We start from the raw sequence: 22563 nt of genomic DNA on the forward strand, positions 1-22563 counted from the left end.
CCCTTTCACCTTGTAGGTGAGTAATTTACCACTCAGGGAATGTTATATATTAAGATATGTGCATACGTCATTGATTTACAAGAAATTGAATATATGGGACTTACCAAAAAATACATGGCTATTAACATTTTAATTGTGTTGTTATTAACACATATTACAATATATTATATAGGCCACATTCTCAAGTTAGTATAAACATTGTTTTTTGCATGTAATTCCACCTGAAATAAACATGTAAATGGGAGTTTTGTGTGGGTTTCCAATATGAGGCATGTGAAAATTTTGCACATTATATATAACAGTGTTTAGTTATTAGATTATGCTTTTTCAACAAGGCAATTGAAAGCATTAAGAGGAGTGAGTGATTATTTACTCCCAACCTCTACCCCACACACATGCAAAAAAAAAAAAAGTACTCAGATGTATACATTATAGAAAATTTTGAGAAACTAGCAAAGTGAAAAAATAATTGTTCATGCTTTAAATGCAGATATTTTGTGTCTCTGGTGAATCAAGCAGCTCTTTCTTTAGCCACAGTGTGTGTATGTTTGAAATTCAGTGGGTAGCCTTAGAAGTGCCTGTCTATGGGTTCCCTAAATTCTATAAACTGCTAAAGAGAAATTAAAATGTTGAGACATCACTTCTTTACTTTTGTATTTCTTCTAGTGTTGCTGTGACAAGATCCAGAGATGTACCATCGTTTGGACCACCAATTCCAAAAGGTGTTACCTTTCCTAAATCAAATGTGTTCAGGGACTTCTTACTGGCCAAAGTGATTAATGCAGAGAATGCTGCTCATAAATCAGAGAAGTTCCGTGCCATGGCCACCAGGACACGCCAAGAGTACTTGAAAGATCTAGCAGAAAAGAATGTCACCAATACACCCATTGACCCATCTGGCAAGTTCCCCTTCATCTCACTTGCCTCAAAAAAGAAGGAAAAGTCCAAACCTTATCCAGGAGCAGAGCTCCATAGCTCTGGTGCCATTGTGTGGAGTGTCCATGCAAAGGACTATTGCAAGGGTATGGAAATAGACTGTCTCCTGGGTATCTCCAATGAGTTTGTAGTTCTTGTTGCGCAGGATACAAAGAGTGTGGTGTTCAATTGTTCCTGCAGAGATGTGATAGGGTGGACATCAACGGACACAAGCATCAAAATCTTCTATGACAGGGGTGAATGTATTTCTGTGGATAGCTTTATCAACAACTGTGATGATATCAAAGAGATCGTCAAAAGGCTGGAGGTTAGAATTTTGTTTTTTTCTAAATTAAAATTTGGACTTTAATAACAAATTAATTACACTGCCTGCAATAGTTATGTTTGATAATTAATTAATTAATTCAATAAGGCCAGTTCCTGTGCATGCGTTCTCTCTGTCTTTGTGCCCCACTTTGACATGTACCAGAAAACAGCCAGCCATTGTTGGTTGTTTTGTATCAGTCAGGAGGACCTGATATTATTTAAAAAGAATGAGAAAAAAATTGGTACCTTCAGGAATCAAGTTATACAGTAAATACCCGGCTAGTCAAATGACCTTTCTTGTTTCCCTTGTTTCCCTTCCTTCCCATCATATATATGCTATATTTAATCTCAAATGATGATATAAACTCCTTGGAGTAGGAGCTGCCTTACTATGTGTCTGGACGTTGCTTGGCAAATCAGGCCCCAATCTAGATTGAGGCCTCTAGATGCTACATCAATACAAGTAATAATAGTAATAATGTAAAATAAACAATTAATTGTATTGCTACCGTCTGTCTAGAAAATGTCTATCCATCTTCACTATTTGTCCAGCTGTGTCATGATGAAAAGTAGTATATGTAGTAGCTGTGTTTCCCATTGTATTCAAAAATAGCAATTGTAGAATGAACAAGGGAGAAGGAGACACTTTCCATTAGTTCAAGCATTTAGCATCTGTATTCACCCTGGTGCCAGTTAAGAGAGTGGCATAAGGTTACAGTTCCACTAAATTGAGTAGTTGAATGCCATCAAACTATTGTACTGAATGATGGAGAACTGGTAGCTTTGTGAAATATCCACAGACTTAGTACAAATGTCAAATTTTAAATGAAAGATGAAATACAGGTGCTTGTGTAACTCCTCCACGTTTACCTGCTATTTGGTGCTACATTCCTTTAGTGTTCCTATGAAATAAGTGGAACTTTAAGGAAGAAGTATAACACTGCTGGTTGATTCTGTGTGAGCAGATGCTATCGAAAATATTCAGCTTGAGTGAAGGGATTTGTTTGAACTGGTATTGTACACAGCAGTGGGAATTTTCCATGGGACAAAGTGCTTCTGTGTCCTTTCCCCATACCCCGTCTTGGACTGTGGCTGTAAAACCCAGAATTATAGCCCTTTATTTCCATATTTCACAGAATGTAGCTCATTACACTAAACACACTTTCCTCTTCTTTTCAATTCTTAGTTTGTAACAAAGGGCTGTGAGACCTCGGAGATGACTTTACGTAGGAATGGACTGGGCCAGCTTGGTTTCCATGTGAACTACGAAGGCATTGTGGCAGACGTCGAGCCTTATGGCTATGCTTGGCAGGCAGGATTACGACAAGGCAGCAGGCTAGTGGAGATTTGCAAAGTTGCTGTAGCCACTCTAAGCCATGAGCAAATGATTGACCTGCTGAGAACATCAGTAACTGTGAAGGTTGTCATCATTCTTCCGTATGAGGACTGCACTCCACGCAGGTATTGTGAGGTGACAGAATGAGAGTTAATGCCATCTAGAGCTACCTTTGGGCAAAGAAGTTTATTTTGTTCTAAAAATGCAACACTTTTCTCCCTTGCTACTTTGACACTGGAATAAATTCTGGCCTGTCTGTAGATTATAAAAGAATTATGTTACAGCATCCTGTATTGTCAACTGAAAGAAGTTGCAAAAGGGGGCTAACGCTCTGAATTTACACCTCAGCTCCACAAAGTATCTACTATATATGTACAGTAATTTAGTAAAATTCATAAGACTCTCAAAGTATCCTTGAAACTCCCACAAACATCTTGTGGAGATCAAACAACTCTGAACTGACAAGTGGTGTACATTTATGACACATCAAATATACTAGCTAATTTTCCTCCCATTCACAGAGAACTTTTAATTCCTATGGATCCCTTTGCCCGATGCCAAATGTTCCGTCGCTCTTTCAACCAAGTAAGGCTACATGTGACTAGAGCCTATCAATCTATCTTTGTGTGTACTGGTCAGGGAACTTGCTGCAGATTGGGACTGTCTCTTCAGTGGCTAAGCTTGTTGCTTCCACAGCGCACTCAGCCCTTGCTGAGTTGCAGCCTGCCTGTCAACTTTTTTATTGTTTTTATAGCTTTTAAATGTAGCGTTTGATTATGGATAAGCTTTTGTCTTGTGGTTTTCTTGCTAAACTGAACATTCCCAATTCCTTTAATCTTTCCTTAGTATTCTATTTTCCGGACCTGTTTGTCATTTTTATTGCTCTCCTCTGAAGTTCTGTTTTGTTTTTGTTCTCTTTAGTTATTCAGTCATGTCACTAAAGTTGATTCCCATCTGTTAAACACCATGTATTAATTCCTTATAAACAGTGTTTAAATAGGAGAGAAGGATCCTGTATAGACTGAACTTGCCCAATGCCAGCTCAAGGTTTATGCTACATTTGGTTAGAAGAAAACAAAAATACAAGAATCAAATGTGTAAATTGATCCTTTCTAGGAGGGACTGTGTTACAGCGATTTGTGAGATTATTATTATTTTGAGATGTGATCATCTGTCATAGCAAAGGAGACCAACTGCAAGGTAGACAGGAGTCGTAATTGTAAAAAGCCAACTTTTGTTTTTAATCTTGTAGAATTGCCATAAGAACAACAAGGGTAATCCATTTTATGAATGTGAATCAAATGAGGGGGGGAAACAGACACTTCAACTATCTCTAAATTGTCAGTACAAAATTGAATGCATGTCAAGGATTGAAATGAGCAGTGGCACAAGATCATTCCTGTGAGCTATTTGAAATGTTTTTGTATAGTATCTGGCAGGATCAGCAAATGGAAAGTTCAGCTACACTCACAGCAAGAAGATTAGAACATAAAATCTAGCACAGATCCCACTTATTTCAAGAATCATGGCTGAATTAAATTAAGCACAGCTAAAAGTAGGCTTAGCTTCAGTGTATCCACAATCACAGCAGGAAGAGCAATTATAGTATTTTTCAAAATACTCTCTCCGGTATCAGTGGTTTTATTATTTTCCTATGTTGAGGCAAATATCATAGAAGCTTATTACTCAGTTATAAACTCCTGAATGCCCACTCCTAGCATCCAAAATTTCATAATGATTTATAATTGTTAGTTATACATTTTCTTAAATATTGAATAATAAATATACCATTAGAGACTCAAGTTAAATCATTACACAAAGCAATTTATTTTTTAGCAATAAGTCAAATTCCCTTTTCTGCATAATCCATGAGATAATTTATTATTTGTATTACAATAATATCTAGAGGCACTAACTGAAGGGGGTCCATTCTTTTAGGTGCTGTACATACACATAGTAAGTCATCCCTATCTCAAAGAGTTTATAACCTAAATGTGCAAGAAAGGCAAAAGGTGAGAGGGGACATGGAGACACAGAAATGAAGTGAGTTGCTCAATGTCATATAGCAGGTCAGTGGCACAGCCAAAAATAAACCTAAGTTTCCTGAATCTCAGCACAGTGCCTTACCCAATAGACCATGCTGCCTTTTAATATTCATGTCTCTTAAAAAAACATAGTTAAAACAGTGCCACTGAATGCAATTAATGGGTGATTATTGACTTTGAAGTGGAAGAGCAGGAACAGGGAGGCATTACGTAGTCTCATTGGTTCAACTGGAGCCACATCTAACACAGAAAAGAAAAACCACCGGTGAAAGTAAAGAGCAGTTAGTTACTAGGAGATCAGTAGTGGAGATATGAAATATGGAGGAGGAGGAGGAAGGAGACACCAACATGCATTTTAGTGATTAATTTTTTGTTAATTTTCATAAAGAAACAAACCATAAAAAATACAAAAGTAAACAACTTGCAATTTTCATATATTACCCACTACCGCACCTTTCACAAGATATCCAATGAAATTATGCAACATTACAACTTGTCAGAGTTGCAAGACCAGACAATACAAAATCAGACAGTCTTACATAGACACAATATTTTAGGGAGGTGGTAACAATTTTTTCAAAATCCACAAATAAGCAAAAAGCAAAAGAGGAGGCCAGGTTGAGGGAGAGACAGGAAGAGAGAGGGGAAAAAGTGGAGCAGTCAGGTGGATGGAAATCTGGCATGTCTGAGCTATCTCAGCATTCTTGTATTAAGAAATAGGATCCAAATTCTTTGAATTCATATAATTGCTGTCTACATCGATAAGCTATTCTTACATTAATCTGTTTTTGTTAAAAACTGGAGAAAGGTGTCAATGACGTTCTTCATCCATTGTGTAATTGCTGAATGGAGGAAAAGGGGAGTCTTTCTGTGCAATGGAGGGAGGATGTTGACGTTGAATGTGTACAGGGTATGTCTCTTAACAAGTTAAGCTTTTGTATAATTTTTATTAATGGTTGAAGCATGGAGCTTGGGAAAATACCCACATTACCAATTTAGAGAAAAAATAAAAAGTTTTCTGCACTTGGTTCAAGAGAAAAAACAAAATACTTGCCAGTATTCTTGTGCCGGGTGTGTGAGACCCAGATTTGCAGGGGCTAAAGCTCATATGTACTTTGGAAATGTGTGTTTGGGCACTGTGAGGAGAAGATGACAGTTCTCCTTCAGATGCTTGGGGAGGTGGAGGGGTGTTATGTGTGGGACCATTTGTCTGAGACTGGAAGATTTTTGCTAGCAGTGTCTGTTAATCCATGCCTGTACCTTTCTCCTTCTTATGCTCTGAATCAGCGGCTCTCAACCTTTTTTTCCCCAGTACCAGTCGGGTCAGGTCAAGTTCCAATAGTCCTGAATCAAGTGGTACTCGAGAAAAAAAAGGGGAGAGCTGTACTCTCCGCCGAATCTTGCTCGCCATTGCACAAATTTTGGCGGCAGGATTTATACCACAGGGACATGCGGAGCCTTTACGAACCGGCACCTGCCGCCTAAACTCTGCAGAGGGAAGGAATTTCGACGGCAGCAGGGGGGGGAATCCGCGGCACTAGAAAACGCATATTCGGCGGCAGGGTGGAAATTCGGCGGCAGCAGGGGTGCAGCCGTCAGTATGATGCGCGTCTACGGCGGGGGGGGGGTTCGGCGGCGGCGGGGGGGAATTCGGCGGCGGCAGCAGGGAACGCCTCGCGTACCACCAAGCCGTCCGCCGCGTACCACCAGTGGTACGCGTACCATCGGTTGAGAACCCCTGCTCTGAATCAAGGGTATAAATGGCAGTGCAGACTAATCACTTCCCCAGTTCCTTCTTATCACTATATATTTAGAGACAGAGCCCTCTAGTGTTCAGAGTTGATCCTCTGACTTCAAAACAAACCTGTAAATATTGTAAATAGAGTGTTATTAGTTAGATTTTATCTTAGTTTTCCTAGAATTAGTCATTAGTTAGAATTTGGGGATACTCCCTCTGTGATATCCCTCTCCCATCTCAGTTTGGGACTCAGATTATACCCAGGATTCTGGGTTCTAAGAACTGTATATTCTGCCATCGTTCCTTTCAGGTCAGTGATGACCACCAACAGTGCCTTTACTGTGTTGGAGACACCCACATCTCCATGAAATGCAGTAACTGACATTCCTTCCCCACTAAACTCTGCAACTGCAGGTGTTTAGACTTAGGAAACATTTTATGGAGCATGCAGTGAGGCCCCAGTGTAATCTCTGCCAGGCCAACCTTCCTATACATTGGGCAGAAGCGTCAAGATGCACACTTCCTAGCACCATGACATCTAACTCAGGAGTGGTCAGAAGTAAAGCTAAGGATGCTTCTTCTGGTTCAACATGAGAGCAGAAAACACTTGACCTAAATCTCCTCCAAGAGGACAGTTTCTTCCCTTACTCCATCCAAGCTGAGTGAGTCCTTGTGACCCAGTCCTAGAGACTTAAAAGTTCCTAAGGCTCATGGTTCCAACCAAAAGGCACATAGGAGTAAAAGTCCTCCAGTACAAGCCCCAACTTCCAGAGACTGACTTCGATATCTGTCTTCGGGAGACCGACTTCGATATGTTATATTGATTTTAAAATGTCTAGTGATGCAGAAACTATAACAACTCTCGGTAAGTTGTTCCAATGGTTGATGAAACTCACTGTTAAAAAATGTGTGCCCTATTTCTAGTCTGTCTGCCATTGGATCTTATTATGACTTGTCTGCTAGACTGAAGAGCCCTCTATTATCAAATTTCCATTCCCTATGTAAGTACTTATAAACTCACCCCTCAAGTCACCCATTATACTTCTCTTTCTTAAGCTAAATAGATTGAGCTTCTTGAGTCTTTCACTATAAGGCATGTCTTCCAATTCTTTAAACATTCTTGTGTCTCTTTTCTGAACCTTCTCCAATTTATCAGCATCCTTCTTGAACTATCGACACCAAAACAGGACACAGTATTGCTGTAGCGGTTTCACCAGTGCCAATAGAGAGGTAATACAACCTCCATATTCCTATTTGAGATTCTCCTGTTTATACTTCCAAGGATCTCATTAGCCTTTTGCGCCACAGCATCAGACTGGGAGTTCATGTTCAGATGATCATCCACCATGATCTCTAAGTCACTGCCTCGGAGACTGCCTCCCAGAAGAGAGTCCCCCATCCTGAAAGTACGGTCTAAATTCATTCTTCCTTTATATTTGGTCATATTAAAATACATGTTGTTTGCTTCTGCCCGGCTTACCAAGTGATGCAGATGGCTCTGAATCAGTGACCTGGCCTCTTCATTATTTACTAGTCTCCCAATCTTTGTGTCATCTGCAGACTTGGAAGAAAACAAAATAAATTACCAATCATTACTTGGCTTTGGAATGATTATGGAGTTGTGGTAGTTACTTTGTAGACTTTAGTGACTTTGAAGTTGTAGCACACTTTCAGTTCTTAGGCCAATTTTGACACACTCCCAAATCCACAAATTCCTTTAAAAAAAAAATTAAATTAAATTAATAAAATAAAATAAAAATCTTGTTAGCTTCAATTTTGGTATTTGTGATCTCTCACAAGCATTGAACTTTTAGGGAGGGTGGATTTGATTATCCAACATATGTCAAAGGTATAAAACTTTAAAAAATGAAGTATAGTTCATATTGGGGTAGTCTCTACCTTTTTTGTTTGTAAAGAGTTATCTCAAAATTAGCTCTACTAGGAATCTCAAATTTAATTTTTCTTCTGTCCTAGAGAAGATCTAGTGCATGTGAATATTATTTTCAATCAGAGGGTAAACATTTTGAATGTATTCCCTGAAGAGTTTTTAATCTTAACAGTCAATATCCAATGAATAGATACGTTTAATTAAACTCTGATTAAGCTTAATTTTAAAAAAAGAAGTCCTATCCCATGCTTCCCACCTCACAGTGCTGCTGCATGTTAGAGCTGTCTTTCTTAAAAATGATATAATATTCAATTTCCCATCCACTCTCGATGCTTTCCTTAACTATACTCCTGACCACCACTACCACAAATGAGATAATGACCACTAACCTTATTTCTTTCTCCTGAAAACTGAGAGACCGTAGACAATTTTTTACCCCTCTCAGATACCTGTCCTTGGTGCAACAATTCTACTGCAATGGCACCAGGAGAAGCTATCAGTGTGCTCTCCCTGTTGGGGAGATTTCTTCCTTCATAGGAATGCATTAGGCTTTTTTCCGAGAACCTAGGATCTTCTTTTACATCTTGAGTCAGAACTTCTAGTGAAAGGAAATGGTTATGAATTACCTGTCTCTGGAGGAACATCTATCATCCAGTGTTTCTAGGTCTTACTTGATTTTCCAAGTGTGGCAGTTGATGGTCTGCACCCTTAGTGCCTTTGACTAGTTTTGTGATCTATACCTATAATTCAAAAATGAAATTTTCAGTAAATTTGATCCCGAGTTCCAGCACTTGTTCAAGTTTTCTCATCTGTCTTGTTAAATTTTGTAGAAATTCCTTCAATTTTATTTTTGACAGAGGAGAGAGCAGTGCAGACAATATGTTTGGAGCTGGTCCACTCCAGCATTCCTTGGACATAATGCTTCTGGCAGAGTGTCAATGCGTGCAGCTGACTGCATGATGCTGTGAGAGGCCTTAGGTTTGAAGAATTCCTGATGATCACTTTTATGTTTATTTTTAGTGGGTATGTTTTAATATCTCCAGAAGATTCAATGATGTTTGAGGGTTTCTTTGCTTTCTGTCATTCATTGAAAGAAAGAAACCTGCTGGTTAAGCAGGAATTCCTGGTTCATGCTGCTGCTGCTGCTTAGTTCCTTGTTCAGGCCCTGCCTCATTTAAAATGTAAGTTAACCAGCTGTATAAGTGATGTTTTAATTAGACCATTAATTCACATTCTCTTAAATTGTATGTTAGTGTTTTTCTCTAGTACTGTAATAATGTTTTGCATCTATTGGTAGAAGGGAGGGTATAAAGCAGTGGTCTGATTCACTGAACTTGAAGGCTTTTATCTCTGCTGCATTAGTCTTCCTGTTCTGTTTGAGCCTCTACTTATCCCAGTGCACTTCTGCTGTCCAAATCCTATTCTTTTGTTTGTTCTCTAATCTGCAGTGCTGTTTTGGTAGTTTCAGATTCTTCTTTGAGTGATGGTCCCTATGTGTATTCCACATGTGAGTGCTCATGCGCACCAGTCACATAAGCCTGGAAGTGTTTCTTAATAGTATCTGTTGACCCACGCGTACACAGTGCGTTTTCTCATGCCCCCCAGCCGAGGGTATAATAAGTATTTTGGGTCGACATCTCCAGTTCCCTCTTACCTCTGCATGGCCTGAGTCGGAACCCCAGTTTCTTCGCATGCTTAGTTATTCTAAGAGAGTGACTTACTTCTGATTTGGTGTATGTAGTTGTAAATAGCTGTATATAGTCTTTTCTAAGGTAGTTAGATAAGTTAGTACAGTTAGTGTAGTTTCTTTCCCTGTTTGGGACCATCTCCACCAGGGACTATGGCTCGGATTCCAGGTTTTAAAAACTGCATTTCTTGCCCGCGCTCATTCTCTGTGAGTGACGAGCACCAGCAGTGCCTCTACTGCTTCAGCAAGGCACACATTGTGGCTCACTGCTACATCTGCAAGCCCTTCCTACCCTAAGCCCAGGAAGCTCAAGAACTCTGCCTCAGTAAATACTTGATAGAGGAAGCCATGAGACCAGGACTGGGAGACCTCCCTGTACAGTGGCCTCATCAATGGTGAGTGCCTCTCTGAGCACCTCTCATGCCCCGGAACTGACGGTACTGAAGGCCAAGAGCAAGTTCCGGCATGAGAGTAAAAACTCTCATGGACACAAGAGCTGGTCCCCACTGAGTACTGCTCCCAAGCACGTTTCTTCCACGAGTCAGGCCAGGTCAGGTGAGATTTCACACGTAGATTTGGCTGGAGGTTAAGTCCAAGCGCAAATGGGATCTGCTGGTACTGATGGTGACCTTACTACCCAGGGAGGCAGCACACCCACTGGCATGCACAGCCCATTCCACAGACCACCTCTGTGTCTCCCAGACAGGCTGCCTCTGCAGATGCCACGAGGCCCCTCTGGCATCTCCATGGGCACAACGTGGGCCCCAGGATGCTTTGAGCCTTTCCTGTCAGCAGAGGAGCTGATCCTATCCTACCCATCTCTGTGGGCAGTCTCCACTCCTATCTGGCCCCCCACTCACCTGCAACATCCCCGACTCCTAAGGATGAACCTCTTCTGCTGCTGCCGGAGAAGCCTGTCATGCTGCTGCACTGCAGCTCTTCAGTACCATTCGGTTCTCCCTTTGCTGGAACTGTCGTCAGCATCTGAGGAGTTGTTGGAGTTAGAACCTTCCTTCTTCCCGATGTCACGCCGGAGTCCAGACTCATGGCCCAGACTGTCTTACTCCCCAGGTTATGAGTCAGAAACAGAGGCTTGGTATCATATGTGTGAGGCCCAACACATCCAAGGGACCCTTCTTTTTGGCCATACTGGGGACCCTGGGATCCCTACCGCAGACATCAGGCACTATCCCAGACGTCCTATTGTCTGTTCTCCACTCGCCCGCCAGCGCTGTCAGTTTATGAGGACGAGGCAGACATCAAACCAGTACTGCCAACTCCGCTGGTCCACATTGTTTCATCCTCATTGCCTGACGAGGTGCTTATTCCTCTCCTGCTCTCTCCACCAGACAACCACCACCAATACCAGGACTTGCTCCAGAGGATAATGGTAGACCTGGATATTCTGTTTAAGGGGGTTCAGGACCCGCAACGTCAACTTCTGAACTTCCTAAAACTCCATGGGCCCTCTTGGATAGCTCTACCCATTAACTAGGTCATCCTCCAGCTAGCATGGGCGGTATGGCACACCCCTGCCTCCTGTGCCCCCACATCTAAGAGGGTGGAGAGGAGGTATTTTGTGCCTGCTAAAGGGGCAGATATTCTTTTTATGCCTCCATTCCCCAACTCCCTGGTTGTCCATGTGGCAGCGGAGCAGGCATGCCACCACCCTCAGAAGTCTACTCCTCCAGTCAGGAAGCTAACCAGATGGACCTGCTGGATAGGAGGGTATACTCTTTGGCAGGGCTACAATTCCACATTGCTAATTACCAAACTTTGCTAGCCAAGTATATTTTAACAGCTACAACAGGCTAGCAGAGTTCAAGACAAGCTGCCGCCTGAGCACCAGCAGTAATTCCAAACACTGGTAGATGAAGGGTAACTGGTTGCCAAGGAGGAGGTGTCTGACATGTCTCCTCGCTCCTTGTATGCTGGGACTCTCGGATACGATCATCCAGCTTCTCCATGGAGGTCCAGAATATAACTAAGGACCTTACCTTTGACAAGAACAAGTTGTTCCACGGAAAAAGGGCCAAATCCGTCCACTCACTGAAAAACTCCAGAGCCATGCTACGGTCCCTTGTTATATATACCCCCAACTTCGAGATGCAGGCAGCAGAGGCAAACATTCTGCCCACAACAACATGCTCTGCACCCGGCCTACCATCAATGTTAGCAGGAGTCCCCACGCCAGAGGCACCAATCTCAACAGCCATGCTTCCCTGCCTCTGCCGCAACCACCTTCTCAACCCTCTCCCAGCAACAGGCAAAACTTCAGTTTTGACTTGCAGGTCGAAACATGTGAACCTCCCCCCAATGCCACTCAGGGTGCCCCATCTAGTCTTTCGGGGCTGTCTTGCCCTATTTACCCATTATTGGGGCAAGATCACCATGGACAGTTGGGTACTGGATATTGTCCACCCTGGATATTCCATTGAATTCCTCTCATTACCATCCCATTGACTGCATTCCCCCCCACCGCTTCCCCCCGGCACCCATCCGATCAGCTCATTCTCCAACAAGAAGCAGAGGCTCTGCTCCTCAAAGGCGAGATAAAGCCTGTCCCACCTCACTGTGGGGGATGAGGCTTTTACTCACTGTACTTCCTCATCCTGAAGAAGGGCATATGGTGCCACCCCATTCTAGATCTTCGGACACTGAGCACTTTTATCAGAAAGTCCAAATTCTATATGATCACACTGACATCGATTATCCCTCTCCCTCCTCCCCCCCAGGATTTTGGTTCCCAGCTCTTGACATGAAGGATGTTTACTTCCACAGGGATATTCACCTGGCCCACCATAAGTTTCTCCATCTTCAGGTAGCATGCCAGCACTACCAATTTGGGGTCCTCCCATTTGGCGCTGCATGTATTCACATAAGTCTTTGCCATGGTAGAAGCCCAGATGTGCTGCCTTGGCTACTCAATATACCCCTACCTCAACGACTGACTCCTGGTGGTGCTGTTCTGCCAGGAAGCAATCTCCGTGATTCTCGCTCTTTGCAGCCTCCTGGAATTTCTTGGTATTTACACTACATTGGAGGGCAGCTCGACTCCATCACAGAAAGAACGTTTCTCCCTGCAGACTGCTTCTCAACACTGACAGCCTTCATCACAGACATGCGTTACAGACCATGCACTAGAGTCCACTGCTGTCTCTCCTTCCTTGGGCATATGGCAGCCTGCACCTATGTGACACTGCATGCACATTTTCATATGCGTTGTTTTCAAGCATGGCTTCTCTCCGTCTGCATACCCAACAGAGACCTTATAGAGGCCAGAGTCACTGTTCTCCGGGCCGTACTGGCCTCCCTCCATGGTAGTCTAATCCTTCCAAGGTCATGATCGGCACCCCCTTCACACCTCCCACACAGCAGACCACCATCACAACAGACCTGTCCCTGGCGGGTTGGGGAGCCCATTTAGACTGCTACACAGCTATGGGGGTGTGGATGCCATGGGGAAGCCAGGATGCACATAAATTCACTAGAATTGCAGGCAGTCCAATTAGCATGCCAGGCCTTATTCCTGCTCATTCAGTCCCTCCACGTTTAACTGCTCTCCAACTACATCGCAGCAACAGGCAGGGTGGTACTAAGTCTCCCTTCCTCTGCTGCAAGTCAGTCCAGCTTTGGAACTGGTGCATCAAGAACCACATGATGCTTCAAGCCACATACCTACTGGGCACCCAGAATTCCCTGGCTGACACACTCACCAGGACTCTTCACTTCAATCATGAGTGGGAGTTACACAACATCAGACTCCGGTACCTCTTCGCAAAGTGGGACATCCCCTCATGAGACGTCTTTGCTACTCAAGAGATTTGAAAAGTACCCCTCTCTTGTTCCAGAGGAACAATGGCGGGGGAGGGCTCTTGAGGCAATGCTCTCCTCCTCTCCTGGACAGGTAATCTGTTACACCTTCCCCCCCATTCCCCTCCTGCCGCAAGTGCTACACAAGATTCGCTGGGACAGAGCCAACATCATACTCGTAGGTCTGGTCTACACTGCTCGGCTCTGTCAATGCAAGGTACCTTACATTGAGTAGCCACACTGTCTTCACTATGCTATGTCTACAGGGGATGCTCTCCCGTTGACATAGCTTGCTCTTCTCATTCCGGTGGAGTACCGGAGTCTAAAGGAGAAACACTCAGCAATTGATTGAACGTATCTTCACCAGACCTGCTCAATCAATTCTGCTGCATAGATGGCTGTGGTACAGATGGAGCCGCCCAGTGTAGACATGCCCATAGTCCTGTTATAGCGTCGTCAGTTCTGGTTCACAAACCTCCTTAGGCTCTCCGCCTGCACACCACTCTGTCTCTGCACACTCCCAGATTTACTCAAACAAGATCAGGGGAAGAGCTGTCATCCCAGTCCAGGCCCTCTTCACCTCACTGCTTGCTATGTGGATGGGTGTTGAGGTTAGACTGTGTATGCTGTACCCTGGTGCAACAAAATCTTACCCAAAGTAGGAAGAATCCACCAGAGCCTGCTACCAAGCTAAATGGAAACGTATCATAGCATGGGCTCATCCGCTGCCAACACTCACTATTCCAGTTGTCTCCAACTATTTCCTCGCTCTCAAAATGTCAGATCTAGCTCACAATTCTAATAGGTGGATCTGGCAGCACTCAGTGCCTTCCTCCCTCCCATGAATGGCACCTCGGTGTTTACGTACCCCACCACTATCCGCTTCATTAAGGGTTTATTCAACATCTTTCCACCAGTACTGAAGCCCACATCCTCATGGGATCTTAATCTCGTTCTCTGCACACTCACAAAGCCACCCTTGGAGCTGCTAGCAATATTCTATTTTACCCACCTCTCAATGAAAGTGACATTCTTGGTAGCCATTACCTCAGCCAAACAGGTCAGTGAACTAGCGGCTATGATGGCAGACACCCACCACACAATATTTTACAAGGACAAGGAGTCCTTACAACTGTACCCTAAATTCCTCCCAAAAGTGGTGTCAGAATTCCACCTAAATCAGTGCATCCACTTGCTGGTTTTCCACCCCAAACTGCATGCCTCCCCTGCTGACAGGGACTTTCACTCCCTTGATATCTGCCATGCACTGGCATTCTACCTACATAGTACCCAATCCTGTTGCACATCACCGAAGCTATTTGTAGTCATCATCGAATGGTCAAGCCCTGTCATCCCAACAAATCTCCAAATGGGTTTTGGGGTGCATCCACAAATGCTACAAACAATCCAACATACCCCATCGGATAGAGTCATAGAACAATCTATACAAGTGCAAGCCGCCATATAGGTCTCACTGGCAGACATGTTGTGGCAAGACATTTGTCACTCAGCAACATGGAGTTCTGTCCACACGTTTACAATACATACATCATCACACAAGTGGCAGCTACAAACGCTGCTGTGGGCCAGGCCGTATTGCAGACTGCGCTTCCATTGGCATCCTTAACAAAATAATTGAAAATGATGTGATTATATTATATTATTTTGACAAATAAAATATATAGAATTTTAAAGTATTGTGTGTATAGTTTTTAATTTTTTGATGCAGAATTCCCTCAGGAGTATTTAGTACTTACTTTGTTAATGTGTATATAGTGGACAAGAAATATTTAGTAAAACAGTTTTTTTTGTTTGTTTGTTTGTTTTTAAACTAAAGCTATTTACTGTGTCATGATAGGCCATCAAGGTTTACAAATGGGTCCAGAGCCCAAAAAGGTTGAGAAACCCTGGGTTAAAGCATATGCAGTTGAATGGAACTTTGAGGCACTCACTGGTACAGCCATATTCTTTATTTGGTAAATTGATAATTACTAAAAAAAAAAAAAATTGGGAACCACTAATATGAAGAATGAAATATGAACTCAGAGTTCAAGATTAAAGGTTACTGTAATTGTCTGACCTGGCCTTCAAGTTGGAGTTGAAGTGTGGTGCAACAACGGTCAGCTTATGCTTTTGGATACTTTGAGGAGTGGTCTCTGGGCAAATGTATAGATGCACTTATATACTCTGTTGATTTTAGAAGCAGCTCAGTTTGCAAAATTCAGATCTGAACTTTCCCCTTTTTGGATCTGGGTTTTAGGATTTGGCTCATTGCAAATAAAAATCCATCTGTCAAACTTATTATTGAATTGTAGAAGATAGAGATAGATCTATGATATTAGCTCATCTAGTCCATTCCATGGCTCTCTGAGTTTATCTTCCTGAATGTCTATATTTTAATATTATTTATAAGCTTGCTGCAGGAAATGTAAAGGCAACAGAAAAGACGTATTAAATAGGATTAAAACCTCCTGTTTAACTGTACCCTTTGCCAACATATATCAATGTAATTCAGTGCAATACATATTTTTCGTTCGTTAGTGTGCACAAATATTTTACTTATGTATTCATTTTCTCCCTTCCAGGAGTTGTTCAGAAACCTGCCGCATGCCAGTGATGGAATACAAAGTGAATGAAGGAGTTCCATATGAGTTCAAATTCCCCTTCAGAAACAACAACAAATGGCAACGAAATGCCAACAAGGGGCAGGGGCCTCATATGGCACAGGTACCATCCCAGATACAAAGTCCAGTAACCTCTAGAATTGGTTCAGGGAAAGGAGAAGGGAAAATGCCGCCCCAAGAACGAGCAGCCAACATTCCCCGCAGCATCTCTAGTGATGGACGTCCATTGGAGAGCCGGCGGTATGTATGCTGTTCACAGATCAGTTTCAACATTTTTCAGAACATTTTTTTGAAACAAAACACATTACATGTATTTTAGGCATTTCAACTATTTTATTCGATGTATCTTTGCACATAACTAAAAATATGGACCGGAATGGAATAACAAAATGAGCTGGTATTGCACTGCTGGAACTTGTTTTGTTATGGTAGATTTTGACACTGATGCACTTTTTAAATTTGATTGGGCCAGAACTGAATTTCTAGACCCAAACACACCTGGGCTTTTTGATGTTCAAATTCTAGATCTACCTTTTGTAGCTTTTGTGGAAGTCAAATACAGCTGTTGACATAGAGAAGTAGCATGAAGTAATATATTTAGCAAATTATAATGCATACCACAATATAGAGAGGTGAGAGAGGCAAAATTCCCTGGTACGACTGGGAAGTCATTTAACTTTAGAGTCAGAGAACAGGTAACTTAAAGTTTGAATTTCTACTGCCTCTCTCCATTTACAAATGAAACACTAATTATTTTTGAGATGATGATAGCAGCCCCATCATGTCACAATGTTTTTATCCCTTTAAGAATGGAAGATGTGGATGATAGTACAGAAATGTAGTGTTTTTGTTTTGATTATTGAATAAATCTGTTAGCATCACTGGACTTATAAAAACTGCGGGAGGCAGGCTGGCGGGGGAAGCTCATACAATAGTTTTTGTATAGCACCTTACATATAGTATATGTAGACTGTCTCTGAATAATGCTTTACATATCTGAAAAATACAAAGAAGTGGACAATATATACTATAAATTACATAATTCTTTGTAAGTACATGGTATGGTGAATTAATTCATTAAAGCATTCATTCATGTAGCCAAAAATTGAAGGAGAGAGAGGCACTGAGACATCATAGTTAAGGGAGAAAAACTATAGAGATGAGTTGAAAGCTCAAGTATGGCCCAGCTGTTGACAAATGATGATGATTCCTAATGAGTTTATAGATTATACTTTAATTTCTTTTTCACAGTCAGTGATTTTATATTGCATTTACACCCTTTTAAAAAACAAAATTAAAACTATAGATTTTGCCCAAATAGCTGATTTGTATTTTGTCTCATAAGGAAAATTTGCACTTGAGAATTTTAGGGAAGAACTTGCTTGTATTACCAATGGTTCAATGGAAGCACAAGTGTTTTTAGCACTGTCAATTAAACTGGTATTAACATAAAAAGCCAGAAGCTTCTTGAGCCTTGTCTACACAAAGGTTCCCGCTGATGCAGATGAACCAACGTTAGCATCAGTGGGAACATTTTTCTACAATTTTCTTGTGTACAGAAGGCCATAGAAGCTAGTTTGGCATTTGACATAAAGTTAGCTTACTTCTGATCTGTCTATTTGGATCAAAATAGAGCATTGTATCCTGGTACCTGTAGCCTCCGCAGAATATACCACCATATTAATGTTGAAGTGATCCACGGCCTGTATTGTCAAACCAGCCTGGGTTGATTTTTGCCTACTCCTGTATTGTATATTTCAACCTATAATCATAGTGGCAGGACACAAAGTGTTTGGTGTTTGATGGACAATTTGCAAAACAGTAATTGCATTTCCATACTGTTCAGTGTTTGTGTTGTAGGCATGAAACTTGAATTTGAGTTTACTTGTTTTCCAAAGTGTTTAACTTTTTTTTTGTCCCCCCTCCTTAAATTCTAACATTCTTTTTAAGACATTTAAAAAAAAAAAAAAAAAGGTTAATATTGTGACTGTTCAACTTAACTGCATGCTATCTAAGATTTTTGTTTGGGTTTTTTGGCCTTCTCTCTCTCCCTTTGTCTGCTAAAGATGTTGATCTTGTAGGCTGCATCCAGTTTTATATAAAACAGCAGCGGTTTAATGTTCACTTGTTTCCAGTTAAGATAAAGAAATAAATACTTTTGTGATGTTAATGGAATACTGAAATATTAATAGGCTCATACATTCTTATCGTTTTCCTTTCTCAAGTTATGTAATGGTTTTTACTTTTAGTAAATAAAATCCAAATGCTTCAGTGCTTTTATTTTTTATTATGTAAAGGTCCTAATGCCTACAGAGATGAGATTTTTTATAACTAGTGAGGAAATACTTTGTCTGCTTTGAATTTTCACCATTGACCCCCATACTTCCAAAAGTTCAGAGATCACACCTGGATGATGCAAGACAGGCAAAGAATGTGGAGTCAAGTTTTAACACTCTGACAATGCATAGTTAAGGATACTCCTTGCACATTCTGTGCATGATCCTTGCAGTTTTTCTGGTGCAAACTGAGGCAACTACTCCAGTTTACTTGGTTGGTCTCTAGTTTGCACTAGTTAGAAACATTACTGATACAGGTTTCAGAGAGGAAAGATCTTGGAGTTCTCTGTTCACAGGACTGTAAGATGGCAAAGAGAAGCAACAGTTAACTGGAACATAAAGTTGATTCATCTCTTCTGACCCTTCTGAAGTTAGAATGGAGATTTAGTTGCAAGTAAGAGAGAGAGCTGGGGAAAATGCTATTTAGTCACTAGTAATATTTGTGGCTGATGGAAGCCCCCTTGGTTTTAGAAAGCTGTTATCAATAAAGCCTCTAGAAAAGGGTCTTTCTTGATATTAGCATTCAGTGCTGAAGTGTAGTAGGTCATTAATATACAGCAGAACCCCTTACATACTGTCTATGTTCATAAAGATTTTCTCTTCTTTTGTAATAAACTAAAAAGGATCTTGCATCACAAATGTTTTGACATGAAGGATAAATGAAGTCTGTTCTTCACATAATACATACTGTATAACTACCCATTAATTGTGATGAGAAACTGGATCCCTTCAAACATTAATTCTAAAATTGTCACTTTTTATAAAGAAAATAATATCCCTTTAAAAAAAAACTGACAGTCTCCTGCAAAAAATTTCTTTCTCTGTGATGTTTACATTCTGCACCAGCAACTTGTATGTCTTTAGAAGGGAACATGAAGAACAATTTTTCTAATTTAAATTCAAATTTTAGGTAGGCAGAATAATTACAAGCTTGAATATGCCCAAAACACAAGGGTTAATTCTCCTTCTTTTACATGAAGGTAACAAAGGTTTGTCTAGACTTCAAATGTTTGCCACTTTAACTGTGCTGGCAAAGCAGCAAAATCTCCCTTGCATGGATGCCATTCTATCCATATAAACGTGTTTATACCATTATAACTTATTCTGGTTTGGGGGGAAAAAATAAGGTATACTGGAATAAGGCTCATTTATACTGGTATAACTGCATTGGGACTAGGGCTTTTACTGCATCGGGCCTAACTGTGTCAGCTAACAATTACATCCCTGGCAGACAGTTATTCCAGAATGCTTTTAAAGTGTAGACCAAAGAGTGGTCAGAGCTTTGATAGTACATAACATGTAAAAAATGGCAGCTCCCAGCAAAGAGTGGTCCCTTAAGTTTTGGTTCAGTACTGAGTCAGTGAAGGGTACTTACCAACTATACACATAAACACCACTTCAAGCAGCACCTTGATTTTTCCTTTAAGTTTCCCATTCACATACTGACCTGATTGAAGTATGTTTCACATAAAATCTGAAGGTGGACTCTTTTGGACCCACACGTTTAACCTTCAACTATGCAACTTCAGTCCTGATGAAGCTTGGAAAGCCGAATGGAGTTTGAGAAATTACAAATAAACACCTGGTAAAAGACCTGATACAGAAGATTTCTGGCTTCAATCTGCCATGAAGTTTATAGGCAACCCTAAACCGCATCTTCACAAATCATGGTTGATATGGATATTTGCTGCACAAATGGAAAATTAAAGACTCTCCAGTGTGTGACTGGTCACCTAGAACAGACCATGGACCAAAAAACAACTCAACATCTGTTTCACAAATACAAAGAAGGCATCACAGCAATATACTCTGCTACTCCAGATGAAGGGATTGTCTGGTTTAACCACCTGAATGTAAAATTATAGTGGTCATTCTACATTTACATCTGCCATACGAAGAAGAAGAGTCAGAGAGAATTCTGTTGAAGAGTTAGGGCTAGGATTGATTTGTGCTTTCTTCCATACTTCCCTTCATGCTTAGGAAAATCTCTCTCTGTAAATACCTGCAAAACTAAATCAATATCTATGCTACTGACCCTAGGCTGGCATAGCCCCTTTGTGTAGTGCAGCATATACAATCAGAAGTTTTCTGCCCATTTAGGAAAACTACCTCCCAGAAGGATGTTAGCTATGCCAACAGAAGCACTCTTCTGTCAGCGTAGCTGTATCTACACTGGCAGTTTGTCAGCATAAGTAGTTGGTCAGGGTGGTTGTTTTTTTTCCACACTCCTGTCCAACATAGCAATACTAGTATAAGTTTTAAGTGTAGATCAAGCCTAACTCGTTATTAAGGTTACGATTCTTCATGGAAGTCACAGATTCCATGACTTTCTGATACCTCCGTGACTTCTTCTGCCACAGGGCTGCCAGAACAGCGGCTGCTGGAACATCAGATTGGCGGCCAGCCCAGAGAACACTTAAGTAGTTCTTCCATAGAACACTTGGGTAGCAGAATACACTGGCTTTATGGTTTCTTTGACCCTTGCAGGTCTATCACTAAATGGCTGCAGTAAGGGTCAGCACCTAGCCCTTGATTTTTTATGGTTAGTGTGTGGTGCTAATGCTATACATAAACTCCTCTTATTTGGTGGTTTTGGGTGAAATAAGATAAGTTTTGTAGAGAATTTAGTGTTCAGAAGTGATGGATGCCATTTTTGTCTATTTCCCTTAACAGGTTTTTGTGGTTTTAATTTTCTACTTAAAGAAAACAAACACAGTAAAAGAGGGCCAGTGACTCAGTCTGCACATTTTCCAAACTGGTTGACATTTTATCTCTGGACTGGCTATTGAGTAAAATTGTGGTTTTGGAGTGTTTTCGTTGGATAGTTTGAGATTAAGGTTCCATGGAGGTAGAGGTTCCATGCAGGTAGAGTTGGAATATCATTGACAGTTTCTTCAGTTGCTCAGTATTCGCTGCTGCTTGTCCTGTAAGAAATTTACCTGGTTTTGTTGTTGTTCATAACTTTTTGTCCTAAATTGATTACCATCATTTTAGTTTTTGTAGTTTATGTTCAGGGTTTATTGCTCCCTATTTGTTTTTAATTATTGTATTAGATGTAGGAGTGGGGAGATGATAACTGCAGAGAGGAGGAATAAGAGTGGCTGTCTAAGCTGGAAATAAGGAGTAGAACTGAGCGATCCCTCCCATTCCCAGGTCAGGGCTGATCTGAAAAATTTAAAGAGAATGTGGTGCAGTTCAAATGGGAAAAGTTTTGTTTTGGGTCAAATAAAATACTTTGACTGAAATGAATTCATTTCCTTTTGGTTTTGGTTGTTTTCAGGTGTTTTTACCCTTAAAAAAAACCTTAAATTTTGAAACAAATGTGCTGTTTTGAAATGAAAAGGCTAAGAGAGGACTGTGTTCTGACATCAGTTCATAGTTTGTTATAAGGTATGCTGCGGCTGTGAGACTTGCACATAATAAATTGATCCAGGTGCCCTTTTGAGCTTTGAACTTGAGATGAATTGTGGGACGAGTTTATGTAGCAGTATTAACATCCATTCAGCAGAAATAAAGTAATCTAACGCCATCATCATCTCCATTCCAATCCTGTAGAATTTAAGGATGAAGCAGAGAAGCAGTATAAAATTTCTGGTTTACATTGGACTTGACACAATATTGAATTTAATAATATCAGCAATAAAACTGTAACCTAAGTTAACATCTGGAAGTCACTAAATATTTCAGGGTCTTAAACAAAAAATAGCTTAAAAGAAAAGTATTTTTCTTACCTTTTTTATTTTTTTGAGTGGCCAACTAATGGGACTTAATTGAGTGGTGCCTTTACACTGATGAATCCTGTTGCTTTTGAGATTGAAAACCTGTATATCAGTTCAAGTGAGTTTCCAGTTGAT

General features: G+C 41.0%; 1 protein-coding gene across 12 annotated transcripts in view; it reads left to right on the forward strand.

The window, feature by feature from the left end:
• Nucleotides 1-22563, forward strand: part of SIPA1L1 (signal induced proliferation associated 1 like 1) — a 394920-nt gene that overhangs the window by 319843 nt on the left and 52514 nt on the right. For all 12 annotated transcript variants that reach the window (XM_067557845.1, XM_067557840.1, XM_067557837.1 and 9 more), the window contains 3 exons: nucleotides 667-1243; nucleotides 2429-2703; nucleotides 16335-16613. In XM_067557845.1, coding sequence (XP_067413946.1) covers nucleotides 667-1243; nucleotides 2429-2703; nucleotides 16335-16613 — 1131 coding nt within the window. The remainder of the gene's footprint in view (nucleotides 1-666; nucleotides 1244-2428; nucleotides 2704-16334; nucleotides 16614-22563) is intronic.

The sequence above is a fragment of the Emydura macquarii genome, unplaced genomic scaffold, assembly GCF_026122565.2.
Source record: "Emydura macquarii macquarii isolate MOO-44397 ecotype Brisbane River unplaced genomic scaffold, CSIRO-AGI_Emac_v2 contig_1876, whole genome shotgun sequence".
NCBI classification, from domain to species: Eukaryota; Metazoa; Chordata; order Testudines; family Chelidae; genus Emydura; species Emydura macquarii.